General features: G+C 40.0%; 2 protein-coding genes and 1 non-coding gene across 6 annotated transcripts in view; 1 reads left to right on the top strand and 2 right to left on the bottom strand.

Annotated features, from left to right (window-relative positions):
* Nucleotides 1-3,583, top strand: part of Tmem220 (transmembrane protein 220) — a 22,396-nt gene extending 18,813 nt beyond the window's left edge. For both annotated transcript variants that reach the window (XM_029557617.1, XM_008855708.3), the window contains exon 6: nt 2,562-3,583. In XM_029557617.1, the coding sequence (XP_029413477.1) occupies nt 2,562-2,697 (136 nt within the window). In that variant the 3' untranslated portion in view covers nt 2,698-3,583. The remainder of the gene's footprint in view (nt 1-2,561) is intronic.
* Nucleotides 3,584-5,868: 2,285 nt separating this feature from the next.
* LOC115068068 lies at nt 5,869-6,002 on the bottom strand. The gene has a single exon (XR_003847452.1). It is a non-coding gene; the product is annotated as a small nucleolar RNA SNORA5 (small nucleolar RNA).
* Nucleotides 6,003-6,997: 995 nt separating this feature from the next.
* Adprm (ADP-ribose/CDP-alcohol diphosphatase, manganese dependent) lies at nt 6,998-13,937 on the bottom strand. 3 transcript variants are annotated; one of them, XM_029557533.1, is made up of 6 exons: nt 13,841-13,898; nt 12,874-12,972; nt 11,336-11,431; nt 9,310-9,936; nt 8,016-8,132; nt 6,998-7,674 (listed from the first exon to the last, which is right to left on the bottom strand). In XM_029557533.1, exons 3-6 carry the CDS (start codon nt 11,337-11,339, stop codon nt 7,364-7,366), a joined length of 1,059 nt encoding a protein of 352 aa, XP_029413393.1. In that variant the 5' UTR covers nt 11,340-11,431; nt 12,874-12,972; nt 13,841-13,898; the 3' UTR covers nt 6,998-7,363. The 3 variants fall into 3 exon arrangements, with proteins under 3 accessions (XP_029413393.1, XP_029413394.1, XP_008853927.1); XM_029557534.1 differs by having other exon boundaries at nt 11,336-11,457; nt 13,841-13,887; XM_008855705.3 differs by lacking the exon at nt 11,336-11,431 and having other exon boundaries at nt 13,841-13,937.
* Nucleotides 13,938-13,943: the final 6 nt, after the last annotated feature.

The following is a 13,943-nucleotide window of genomic DNA, read 5'->3' on the forward strand; positions in this document are numbered from 1 at the left end:
ATAAATCTCTGGGGTGAGAGAACATTATGGTAATACTTAACATATTTTAAGTCATAAAAGAATATTGTAAACAGCTTTAGACCATTATACATAAAATTTTGGACTGAGTCATCAAGTTCACGAAAGCATTTCATTGACTAAAATTATATGTAAGAGGCATTTAGATCAAATCACTTATCAATACATCATCTTGGAGAATCCATACCTGCTCTTGATGATTTTTAAATTTTATTTTGTGGTGCTAGAGATTGAATGTAGGGCTTTGTACATGCTAGGTAAGTACTCTACCAATGAGATATACCACCAGCTCTTCCATTCCCCCAACTTTCTTTTTATAACCCAGAGTCCAATTTGTGCTGCCCATGTACTCATGGGTATGGGGTATTCCACTGAAGCATGGTCAATCTACTAGGGCCAGATCTTTAAAGAAAACAGATTCTCTTTCCCAGCTATCAATGGTCAATGCGCCTCAGCTTGGGAGGGGGAGAGCACGAGCCCTCCCCACTCCATGCCGGGTCTTCCTAACTTCTTGAACTAGAAAATTCCTAACTTCTTTGAAGTTTAGTTCATTAATTTTCAGCCACTTTGTTGTTTCCTTAGAATCTACAATTTAAATTTTCCCTAAAAGAAATCTCTAGATGTGGAAAGCACAGATACAGAAAATCTAACATTTAAGGAAAAAGTAATGCTAACCATTAGCAAATGCTTCCAAGAACCAGAAAAGGAAAAACACTTTCCAACTCATTTGATGAGGGAAGGACAACCTGAATAAAACTTGCTAAGGAAGTGGGTTTTTTTTTAAGGTAATTATAATAATTTCACTCATAACCACAGATGGCAATTTTATAAAGACTTTTTAATTATGTGGGGGTGTGTGGTATGCACATGTGAGTGGAGGTGCCTGGGGTGGCCAGAGTCCTCTGATCCCCCGGAGCTGGAGTTAAAGGCAGTTGTAAGCCTAATGATGTGGGTGGTGGGAACTGAACTCAGGTCCTCTGCAAAAGCAGTATTTGTTCTTAATTACTGAGTCATATCTTCAACCTCTACAGATGGCAAAATCTTAAAACATTCACAAATCAAATCCTACTATGTATATTACCAAGTCGGCTTCATTCTAGAAATACAATGAAATATTTAACCAGTGTCTTCCACTATTTAACAGACTAAAACAAAGTATTCTCCCAAGGTATGCAGGAAAGAGCATTTGATGAATTTCAGCATCTATTCATGATAAAATCTTTTAGTACATAGATTTAGAAAGGAACTTAACCTGACAGAGGGTATCCATACCAAAGCAGGATTAAAGGTGAGGCACTCCTGAGCCAAAGGAGCTGCAGTCGGCTGCTGCTGCCACTTCCAAGACTGCTGTAGCTGAGGCAGCTAGCACAGTAAGGCAAGGGTTTTAAAAAGAAGGTCCAAAGATTGGGAAGAAAATTTTCATGATTTGTAATTGATACCACTGCATTAGAAAGAAAAAAAAAAAGAACTTAAAAGCTATTAGAATACATGCATTAGCAAGAATGATGGACTAGGTGAATTACAAATCTCAGGGATCAGCAAGATGGTTCAGCTGGTAACTGGGCTTGCTATGCAAGCCTGAGTTCAATTCCTGGAGCCCAAGTCGAAGCAGGAGAATCAACTCCTCAAAATGCAACAGCATTTCTATTAGCAAGCTGCAGAAAGTGGTAAAAAAACAAAAGTTGCCATTATCTATAACAACCTCAATCAACTTCCCAGGGATAAATCTAGCAGAGATATGCATGTTTATGTATTATGGGAGAAGTTAAAGTCTAAATAATTAGAGGAGCAAAGCCATATTGGCAAAAGGAATGGAACAGAATAGACTCTAGAAACAAATCCATATAAAAGTGAAATCTTGACTTAGAACGGGTAGTACCATGAGGCAGTGAAGAAAGGCAGCATGTTCAATAAACAGTGTCTGGATCACCTGGGTTATGTACATGAAAAAAATGAATTTTCATAAAAATCACTTCCAGGTGGATTATAGACTCAATGTAAAATTATTAAAAATGAAATTTCTACAGAAGGCAATAGTGTATTCAAGACCTTGAGGAAAGATGGGCATGGTGAAATACATTGTAAGCAGTCATGTGGCTGAGGCAGGGGGATTACTATAAGTTCAAGGCCAGCCAGAGCTACATATTAAATGCCAGGCCAACAAGGGCCACATGGCAAGACCCTGTCTCAAAAACAAAAAACAAAACAAGAAAACCAAAAACAACAAAAAATCTGCCTTGGGGAGGGAAAGATTTCTTACATCGGGCACCAAAAAAAAAAAAAAAAAATCATTAGGGAAGGATAAATTTATTTTTGCATAACCTAATTAATCAATATTCTTCAAAACACACTTAGTGGGAAGAGATCTGCAAAACACATAAAGATCAAGTATATAAAAAGTTTATAAAAATCAATTGATTTTAATAAAGACACAAATATTAAGATTTAATCATTTTACTAATTTCATCTTTATGCTTATTTCCAAAACAACTCATAAGTTTTATTAGACTTTTATTTATAATAATTTTTGTGTGTCTTTGTAGGAATCCAGTTGGTGGAAGAATTCAATTGGCTCTTGCTGTTGCAATAGCTCTTTTCCCGCTTATTTCATGGGTCTACATATATGTACACAAGGAGATGCGATCCTCCTGGCCAACTCACTGCAAGACAGTAATTTAAATTAATTCCAGAATGTTCAAATTAATATTTAAGTATTAGGGTAACAGGACAGTTTTACAGTTTATTTCAAGAAACTTGAGCTAATACTAGAGATGGCTTAAAGGTCTTGAGAATTTTACAAGGCTGCCTATAATATAAGATTGAACAGAATAAATATAAGAGGTGGGGTCTGACATTCTTTGGAAGCCTCTTTTGAAAGATACTGTGCTAGGGCAGTGGGACAGGCACTGAAACAGAAGTTTAAAAAACTGGAGTTCCCAGTCAGGGGACTGAAACCGTCTCCTGGCCTCTGAGGGCACCAAGCACATACGTGGTGCACTTACATGTAGGCAAAACACCCATACACATAAAATATAAAATCTTAAAAAAAAAAAAGAATTGGAGCTCTGTTTCACTTTATCACTACCCATGTGACGTGGGCAAATATATAAATTCCTGGTGGATATTTCCTTATGTATAAAATAATTAATGCCAGATTTCCTACTTACAATTACCGCAACCAAGCTACCATGAAAACATGCTGAAGATATGAAGAGCTTGCAGATTACAAAGTACTGTGCATGACTAAGAAAAGAGGAGAGCAGTTGGGGTAACATGTTGAAATGAGGTGGGCTCAAGAAGAGACTGTAGTCCATAACTAATCCCATTCTACTGAACTGGTTCAGTGGGATGAATTAAATGAAGACTAGAACAGATGAACCACAGGATAGACTTGTTGGGAAAGAGAAAGTCGAAAGAAAAATGGTAGAAAAAGGAGTTTGGGATTAAGAATAGGGAATATTAATAATAATTTCTCATTTTTCTCAGTGAGAAATAAGGTAAAAAAATCTAAACAGCTGGGCGTGGTGGCGCACGCCTTTAATCCCAGCACTTGGGAGGCAGAGGCAGGCGGATCTCTGTGAGTTCAAGGCCAACCTGGTCTACATAGCGAGTTCCAGGACAGCTGGGGCTACAGGGAGACCCTGTCTCAAAAAGACCAAAAAAAAAAAGAATCTAAACTTTTTTTTTTTCATTTTGTTGAGACAAGGTACCCTGTAGCCCCAGCTGGCTAGGAGCTCACTATGTAGACCAGGCTGACCTTGATCTCACTGACTCTGCCTCCCAAGTGCTGGGACTAAAGGCATGCACCACCATGCTCAGCTTGATTAAAGGGATTAAAAGCCTGCACCACCATGCCCCGCACAAACACATTTTTCAATGAATGTCCAAGTGACCCTAGAGAGGAGAGCATTTTAGGGCAACACTAATATAGGAGCAATAGGCACATTTGAAATTAAGTATCTGAAGTGTGAAAAGTGAAGTGCCGGTCAATTTTTAATTTTTATTTTAATTTAAAAACATATTCAATTGTCAGAAAAAATTGTTTGCTTTGAATCACTTGTGTAAATCTACTTTTTCCATTGCAAATGTGGGATTCTACAGAGCAAGTATCCAACAGAAGTTTAGCGTCCAGATGAATGTGTGCAAAATGCATGATGGATTTGAGACATTATATAAACAGAATGTATTTTCATACTAATTTTATATTGAAGCAACATTTTAAGATATATTGGGTTAACTAAAAATATTGTATTTTTTTAATGTGACTGTGTGAATGTTTAAAATGAAGAGTTCATATTGCATGTTGTTCATAGACATCCAGATGATAACTTACATATCCTGGAATCAAACTCTGTAGCCAGATGCTATTTCATGAGATTTAAAAAACATTTCATTTAAATAAAGTGAATCTGATAATTTGTCTATTTTTATATCCTTTAATGCAACAGTAGTCTGTAAATATTAAAGGGAATATGAATTTTGCTTCTGAAACTAGTAGGCACTGAAGTCAGAAATTATCTAAAAGGTAAAACTGATATTAAAGCAGATCAGTGTAGTTTAAGAGTCAACAGAATATAGAAAAGGATTTGAGTTTTTCCATGTCCATTTGGCTTAACAGTTCTTTATGGCTTTTGTACCTCCTTTAGAAACTATTATATCACAAAGAAGCTGATTCACTACAAATTCTATACAGGCCCTATTGATCCTTCAAATCATGCTTGATTCTGTGTAAATTACACTAATGTGTTCAAAATACACAGTTATTTACATCTCCTGTATCAGACTAGGATTTCTGTGAATATCCACAGTACATTTTGCACCTTCTGCAAAGCATGTAAGACACTAACTTTTGGTGTGTGTCTTTGGTCCTTACTAATAATAAAAAATAAATTTTTTAGGCAGGGCAGAGTCTTATTATGTAGCCCAGGCTAGCCATGATGTCAGGTTAAACTCTATTCCTCTTCCCCTCCTTCAGTTTTTGTGGTTTTATTCATGCACAAATGAAATGTGAGCCATCTATTCATTTTCTTCGCTGTGCAGCCTGGCGTTGGGATTGGTGATGCTGAGACCCAGTTATGTGGTTCTTTTCATGATGGCTCAACACTGAGATCTCAGCACAGTAAGATTTGCTGTATATCGGGGGCACTTCCAGTTCCCTGATATTACGTATGGGGAACTTGCAGAAGCCACTGGGCAGCATGTGCTGTTTTCTTGTTGCTCAACCAGTGCTGAGCATCAGGATCTGGCCTCCAAATCTCCTCCACACCGTGGTCAGTGCATCTGGATTTCTACCAGTTATGTCTAACGTTGACTTATTGGTCTGACTGGTGCTGGATGAACTTCTTGGTCTTCCTTTTGATGATCTTGGGCGTCACTGGAGATCTGAGTAGATGACAGCCACCCCATAGGCAGTGCTCTGAAAAGAGGTGGGAGGACTAAATTCTTTTTTTCTATTGCATTTAAGAACTATTAGCAAGATTTTAATTCCAGTACAGGAGGAAGAGGCAGGCAGATCTCTGCAGCCAGCTTGGGGCTACAGGGGAGACCTTGTCTCAAAAAGAGAGAACCACTAGCAAATTTCATTTCTTAAAATATCTTCCCCAACACCCAAATATTCACATTCGCCCTCTTCTACCTCTGTTACTATCTACAGTCATACATTCCTCAGCTCAGAAACCAAGAGCTCCTCATGTCTGTGATGCTCTAACTCTTGGCTCCTCAGTCAAGGCTCTTCACAACACAGCCTTTCTCCATCATGCTTGGCTCCATTTCTCACATTACTGAGCACCGTCTGGTGAAACCGCACATTATCACTGGCCTCTCCTAAACCCAGCAGACCCTTGATACCTCTGCTTTTAGATTGTACTTTTTCTTGATGCCCAGGCAAGGGTACAGGGTCCATGAGTCACAGTATTTCTATGGCAGCCTTTTGGGCCAGTGCCTGCCATCAGTAGGGTAGGTACTCGTATTGTTCTTAAAATGCTCTTCCCCACTTATCTAAACCACTTTTCTTTTTTCATGGCATCCCTAGTCTTGTCAAACAAAATTAAAGTTTTCTCTCACATTCTTGTCTTTTGGTGTGTAGTAGGCAATTTCACACATTTGTATCTGTGGCTCTGTCTCTCCCCCTCCCAGTGACATAATGCATTCAGGAACACAGTACAGTCGTCGCTGTGGCCAGCTGGGTGATGGCCTCAAAGACAGATCCCCAGAACCCGTCGCCTCATACTGCAAAATGGACTCTATACAAGATCAAGGATCTTGACATGGATAGACACTGGATTACCGTGTGTGTGTGTGTGTGTGTGTGTGTAAAGTATAGCTCAAAAGGCCAGAAAAAGCAAAGAAAGGGGTTCTGCCTAGAGGAATGTCCTAAGGGAATGTGGCCATGAACAAATACTTGGTTTCAGCCTGGTGAAAATGGTTTTAGACTCAAGACCTTTGGAACACCCAGAGAACAAATACATGTGGCATGCCACTAAGTATTCAGGATTTCATCAAGTCAGTCCTAGGAAATGAATGCACCTTTATTTTCCTGTAGGCACTTCACAGGTACATGTTCATTAGGATTTCTGTTTTTAGGTCCCAAATCAAACTCTACCTTTGAACAGTCTTCACTTAGAGTCGTTAACTAAAGAGTTTCTGCAGATAAGCCTTGGCATGTATGACAACTGAGTTAAATACGTTTCATTTGTCTAAAAAAGTCGAAGATAAATTAATTTATATACTGTGCTCCCATAGAGCACAGACGAAGCTCACAAGCACACAACACTGATGCTTGGTCCTGCTTTGGCTAGCATCCTAAGGTTAACGCAAGGCGTCCCTGCAGGCCCTTCTAAGATGAGCACCACACTTTCATTCATCTGAAATAACTTCTCATGGTTTTTCTTCACAAAATGGGAATGCCCATTTTGGACCTTTAAAGTCCAAGCATAGGAATTCTGAACAAAACCGTCCAAAGATCATTTATACTTCAGAGTAAACAGAAAAGCTTGCCCGGACTTTATTATTTTAAGCTATATAGTTAATGAGTACATTTTCCTTGCAGAAAGAAAAAAAATCAAGTTAGGCCAAACAGTCTCTTATCAGGGTTATATGCCCACATTATAGGCTCTTTCCTGGTTTATTTTGTTTTGAACTTTCACCACTTGGATATATTATCCAAAAACATTTGTCAATATTTTATCTTCACTAACACACATTAAAACCACAAATTCTATATACAAAATGTATACAAATAGAATACTAAGCAATGAGACTGAGAATTTCTGTCTGACTTTTTGTGTGATTGGGTAAAGCACAAAACAACATCATTCTCTTTATACAAAGAAACAAGACAACAAGACTAAAAATGGGAAGCTTGTTCCTTCTTGTAATTCATAATTCTGTCTGGAACTCTGCCTCTCCCTTTCAGCATCATTTTGTCAGGATAGACATGAACTGTGCCAAAAGCTTGGCTGTCTGGAGCAGTTTCAATAACTCCTTCAAGGTTGACATGGTGCACACCGAAAGGGTCCTCAGAGTAGCCACCATCATGAGTGTGACCAGCCAGGAAACACACCACACATTTGTGAGACCATATGACTGCCAGGGCATCTGTGTAGTTCCAAGCCAGGCACACACTGTCAGAGGCCTCTGGGTAAATGGGAAGATGGCCTGTTAAAGAAAAGAAGTTGGGATCCAATTAAGAAATCTCCTTTCCATCATGATAGATGACTAAAAGTTAGCACTTAAATCCACACAGAGACCACCAGATTAGATAATGCACTCCTGTGATCTCAACACTTGGGAAGCTGAGGGAGGAGGATCAGAGTCAGCCTGGATCACTGAGTAGGCAAACTATAGCCACACCTCTGGCACCCAGAACAGAATTAGATGTTCACAAATATGAAGGAATGCCAAATACAAAACATTACAAATGCAAATATTACTAGTCTTTAACAGCTAACTTCCCAGTTTCTAAAATGCCAGTATAACTAGAACATTTAAATACTTACTTACAATCACCACCTTTTCCTGGTTTGTGTCAGAGAATGTAAGAACTTCGTTCAACCAGTTCAGCTGTTCTTGACTGAATCCTCCATTGAACTGGACATACTGGGGCTCAGAAAGTCCTGAATGAATTCAGTAAGTTAGACCCATCATATCTCATTTCCTCCCTTGTTTGGGGCATTCAAGTTCAGCTAATGCAAGGACACTTGTTCTTTTTTTAGGGATATTTTATGAGTAGCAACTGACTAAATATAGGACACCTTAAGATGTAGAGCCATCTAGAAACATCCCTCTCTCAATTCTAGACTTGCTGCTCCTCTGCTTATTTCCCTGGCTGTTATTCTAAAAAGAAAATGCAACCCCCTATTTACCTACCCCTCTCAGCCCTACCACACAGCTTAGTATCTGTTGATTCTCCCAAGCACTGTGTATCCCAGTGAATCCCGTGTTGTTCAACAATGCCAAAGTCTTATTCAACTTGGTGCCTTTGCATTTGTTTTTCCCTGTAACTGTCAGCTCCCTATCCCATTCTAAGTATAACTCCTCTGTCACCTAGACAAAAGCTTTATTTTCTTGGACGCAGTTATCACAGGGAAATAATCTTGCTTCTATTTCATTCATTGCTATAGTCTGCTTTTGGAATGTTCTCCAAGGGCTGAAGAACTTGCTCATGTGTTGAAGACTTGGTCATCAACTGTGGTCCTACTAAGAGGTGGTAAAACCTTTTAGAGGTAGAGCCTAGTGGAAAGAAACAAAGTTACTGGGAAGATGCACTCAATGGGGACACTGGAAGGCAGGCCCTCTTCCTCCTCTTTGCTTCCTGGCTATAATGAGGTAAGCAGCTCCCTCAACCATACACTCATGCCATGATGTGCCGCTTCACCACAGGGCAAAGGCAATAAGGCTAAGTTACTACAGAGCAAAACCTCAGAAACCAGAGGTCCAAATTAACCTTTCCTCTTCGTAAGTTGATTCTCTCAGATATTTATCAGTGATAGAAAGCTGACTAATTCATACCCTTATTATCTGCCCTGCCCACCTATGGTTCCCCCTATTTAAAAAAAAATTATATTGTCAAGTGCTTGTCCCAGAATAGGCACTCAAATATCTGTTAAACGTGAATCTGAAGCTTGAATCAGCTGTAACCAATTCACGAGACACCAGGCTTGTGAGAAATCCTGACCCTGAACAACAGCGACAATATACTTTTACCTTAATATTCATCTTCCTGCTGAATAAAAGGTAGGTGAAGAATTTAAAGACAATGAATGAGATTCTCAGCTCAAAGGAATAATTCACCTTGAGGACTATTCAACTCCTTATTGGGATTGTGCTCCCTCAGCATCTTCATACACTGCTCGTACTTTGGAGAAGACTGATCTATGCCCAAGACACTCAAGTCATAAGCATCGAGTAAAACAAACCGAAATTTAGGAAATGGCACAAAATGATAGGCATAGTAATTCTCTGAAGGTGAGGTCTTGGGATGGTGTACAATCTGGTCTTCTAGAAACTTGGTGTTAAGTTTAGAGTTTGTTAAGAAGTCTCTAGTGAAATTATAGAATTCATGATTTCCCCATGTATGATGGACTGGGACTTTAAGCATTTTGAACGTGTTCATGACAAGTTCTAGAGACTCTTCCGATACTTTATACTGTGCATTGTAGCCATCGATGATATCGCCAAGCTGCAGGACACAGCAAGGCATGGTGCTTTCTTTATTCCAGTCTTCAATGGCAGCCTGTAAGTGAAGAAGACTGTGTCTGTAGTATCTCCGTCTGCTTTTTTGATAATTGTATCCATCTTCTATGTCGGCATACTGAATATCTGCTATAACTCCAAAGGAAAAAAGTCGTTCTGACCCATCAGCCATGACGTCAGGTTTCAGCTTATCAGCCATAACCTCCAAACAGGTTTCTAAAAAAACTAGAGGGGAAAAGATAGCCCAGTTAAAAAATATCATAATTTTCCTGAAATGCTTCAGTCATCTCATCTTTAAAATAGATGATAACCTCTATCATTCAGAAGAGTAAGGACTTACAAAAGGGCACTATCATGCTAATGACTAGGAATTCTACCCTAGTACAGCCTAGTGGAATAATTTCCAGCCTGTGGAATAATTTCTCATTTTTCACACATTTTAAACAGAAGTAAGACATTCTCGCCCATATTAATATAATTTTACCAAAACCTCAGGACTTTTGTTTTTTGAGAAAGGACTTCATTATGTAGCCCTGGCTGACCTGGAACTATGTAGACCAGGCTGGCCTCAAACTCACAGAGATCCACTTTCCTCTGCCTCCTGAGTGCTAGAATTAAAGGCATGTGTCACTGTGCCTGGCCACCTCAGGGTTTTTTGTTACACATTCACTCATTTACTATACACATCGGATTCCCACTAGGGGATCCTCTGCAGCAGGCTGAATCTTTTCTCCTTGTTGGAGAAGCTCAGTGAAAAAAGTTTTTCATCTTTTGTGTCTGATGTAATAAGGGAAGACAGTAAAAATATGAAGAGGTTAATTTTAAATAATTTTTTTTAAAAAACTAGCACAAGGGCTGGAGAGATGGTTAGGAACTTTCTGCTCTTCCGGAGGATCAGAATTCCATTCCCAACACACGAATAGGTGGGTTACAACCATCTCTAACTCCAGCATCGGGGATCCAATGACCTCTTCTGGCCCCTAGGGTATCCACTGACACATGCACATTAACAGTCATGAAAAATAAAATCTTTTTAAAAAGTACAAAAACTGAAACTATTTTGAGTATTGTCCTTTTCAAGAGCAGTGGTTCCTGCTTCTTCAATATCTGAATTCTAATTTGAACCAGTTTTAGTTTCTAATCTTAGTAACAACTTCTTACCCTAGAATCAAAACAGAAAACAAAAATCTTTTCCTCTTACATAAGAACTCTGACTCAGTGACCAAGACCAAAACACTTAAACCTGAGAAAACTATTTTATTGGATTATATATATAATCTGAATTTGTAGTTCTAGAAGAACCAGGAATACTAAGGATTATGACAAACATCAAAGGCCAAGGTCCTAAATTATCAACTATTCTTGTTATGGACGGACAGGATTATGACAGTTATAAACCACCACAGTGTTATCTGATTTATTAAAATCTAGTTGTTTCTAAATATCCATTTGATTTTGTAAAATCCCACAGAATTCCTGTGGCCAGTCATTTGTTCATTATATCCACAGAGCTCCTATTTCATCCTCCACAGACATGAAAAAATCCCAATTTAAGTGTATCCCAAAACAGAGGGAGTCTACAACTCCATACTGGGCACAGAGGTCAGACTTCAACTTGACTTACTCATGAGAATTAGGGGCTCTCTTCACTCTAAAACTGTTGTCACTGGACCAGCAAGATGGCTCAATGGGCAAAGGCAAAACAAAGGGATCCATGTGCCTGTGTTAGACATCATTATAATCAGACTGTTAAAAGAGACAATAGTAACAGAAGCTCAGAGCAAAGTTTTAATAGAGAGTCCACAGAACAAGAAAAGTACTTCATATTGTTAGTGTTAATAGAGGAAGTCTGAGACAGGAAATGCTTGTGATTCGGCACAGGAGTCCAGATCTAAGATGAGGCAAACATGTTACAGTGCCAGAAGTTCACAAAAAGTTGGGGTTTAGCTTGTCCCAGTAAAATGAATCTAAAGTTCTATCAAGTCTTCCTGTAACCCCAGGAGGCCTAGAACTCACCACATAGACCAGGCTGGCCTTGATCTCACAGAGATCCACCTGTCTCTGCCTCCCAAGTGCTGGGATCAAAGGGTGTACCACCATGCCCAGTCCCCTTAATCCCTATTCTTTTTTGTGTTTTAAATATTTTATTTATTTTATTTTTGGTGTGTGAGTGTACTGTCTGCATGTGTGTAAGTGCATGCTTATTGTGCAATGCCTGCGGAAGATAGAAGAGGGCATTGGATCCCCTAGAACTGGAGTTACAGTTGTCAGCCACCACGTGGGTGCTGGGATTTAAACTTGGGTCTTCTTCTCACAGAGATCCACCTGTCTCTGCCTCCCAAGTGCTGGGATCAAAGGGTGTACCACCATGCCCAGTCCCCTAATCCCTATTCTTTTTTGTGTTTTAAATATTTTATTTATTTTATTTTTGGTGTGTGAGTGTACTGTCTGCATGTGTGTAAGTGCATGCTTATTGTGCAATGCCTGCGGAGGTCAGAAGGCGTTGGATTCCCCTGGAACTGGAGTTATAGATGGTTGTTAGCTGGCATGTGGATGCTGGTAATTGAACCCAGGTGCTCTGTAAGAGCAGACAGCACTCTTAACCACTGAGCCATCTCTCCAGTCCTGTAATCCCTATTATCTTAAGCCTATGTTAAAATCTCTTAATAAATTCCAGTACTGATTTATTTTATTTAATTTTTTAAAAGGGGGGGGCACATCAGGTTGGCTCACCAGGTAAAAGCATTACTATCAAGCCTGAGAACCTGGGTTCAATCCCTGGGACCCACATGGTAGAAGGTGAGAACTGACTCCTACAAGTTGTTCTCTGACCTCCATATATGTGCTGGAGCGATGGCTCAGAGGTTAAGAGCACTGGTTGTTCTTGAAGAGGACCCAGGTTCAGTTCCCAGTACCCACACAGTGGCTAACAACTGTCTGTAACTCCAGTTTCTGGGGATCCAACACCGTCTCCTGGCCTCCTCCAGCACTGCACAACACAGATGTATTTACATATATTTAGGCAAAACACTCATACACATAAAATAAAATCAATTTAAAAATATATTTTAAAAGCCCTCTAGTAGCTTTAGGCACAAATTTCAGAAGATTCCTGCTCAACTTGAGAATAAACAAGTAATATTAAGCTACAATATTACTTACTGGTTGGAGAGCAGCACACTTGGCTAGATGAGCCAAACACTGGAGAAAACAATAACATGCTCCAATCCGCCAATCACTGAAGCAATAACTGGAAGCCCTCTGGGATGAAAAAAAGCCAAAATTAAAGACAGACAGATAGGCTGTTTTCTTGTTCTTGTTTTTGTCAACCACCACTGAGGTGAGGGGTAGGGGTAGGGAAGGAGGATGAAGATTGCAGATACTGAGCCATAAACAAAAGCAGATGACAGGCTGGGGATGTGGCTCAACCGAACATCGTTTGCCTAATTGTACATGGCCCTGGATTCCATTCCCAGCCCTTTCAAAAAATAAAGCAGATGGAAATTTGTTAAAATTTTCTAAGGAACAAAAAACTGAAAGTATTTAGCTGTAGGCAAGTAACATAACAATCCCAGATGAATCCATCAACAAATTTTAATCAGGGGAGGGGGATCTTTTTAAGAAACCGGGCTCCGCAGAACGTGGTACTGCACATCTTTAATCCCAGTAATCGCGAGGCGAGGCACGTGGATCTCTGTGAGTTTGAGGACAGCCTAGTCTACATAGCGAGTTCCAGGGCTGCTACGGCTACAAGGAAGACCCTGTCTTTAATTTTTTTTTTAAAGAAGAGGAACGGGGACCCCCCGAAACTAAGCCAAGCATGGATATGACTAAGTACATCCTTTCCGCAATGCTTTATAATCATGTGGCCTTGTAATGCAGTTAGAAATGCTGACACTTCGGTTTCAGTTCTAACTCAGTCCTATTTTGTTGTTGTTGTTACTGGACGACTTATTTGGGGGTTTGAAACCTGGCAGTTTCACTTGGAAGGTTTCGATACCCTGCAGGACTAGGGGACAAGCTGGTCCTCGGTTTTCTTCTAGCGTCAGCAGCCCGGGGCGCTTCCGCCCAGCCCAGGACCCGCGACCACCTCCCGCAGCCCACCCTCCAGTCTCCGGGAACCACCTACCGCCCGCCGCAGCACCTGCCAGGGCTCCAAGCCAACTGTCTAGGCAACGGCGTCACCACCGAGACCCGCGAGAAGAGCGGCCTCACCCGACTTCCGGCGGAAG

The sequence above is a fragment of the Nannospalax galili genome, unplaced genomic scaffold (assembly GCF_000622305.1).
Source record: "Nannospalax galili isolate Female #2095 unplaced genomic scaffold, S.galili_v1.0 scaffold146, whole genome shotgun sequence".
In the NCBI taxonomy this organism is placed as follows: domain Eukaryota; kingdom Metazoa; phylum Chordata; class Mammalia; order Rodentia; family Spalacidae; genus Nannospalax; species Nannospalax galili.

Coding starts and splice junctions, on each gene's coding strand:
- Adprm (XM_008855705.3), bottom strand. CDS start 12,931: ATGTTATTGTTTTCTCCAGTGTTTGGCTCATCTAGCCAAGTGTGCTGC. Junction 9,937..12,873: donor AGTGTGCTGCTCTCCAACCA/GTAAGTAATATT, acceptor TTTCCCCTCTAG/TTTTTTTAGAAACCTGTTTG. Junction 8,133..9,309: donor GGAGTTGAATAGTCCTCAAG/GTGAATTATTCC, acceptor GAATTCATTCAG/GACTTTCTGAGCCCCAGTAT.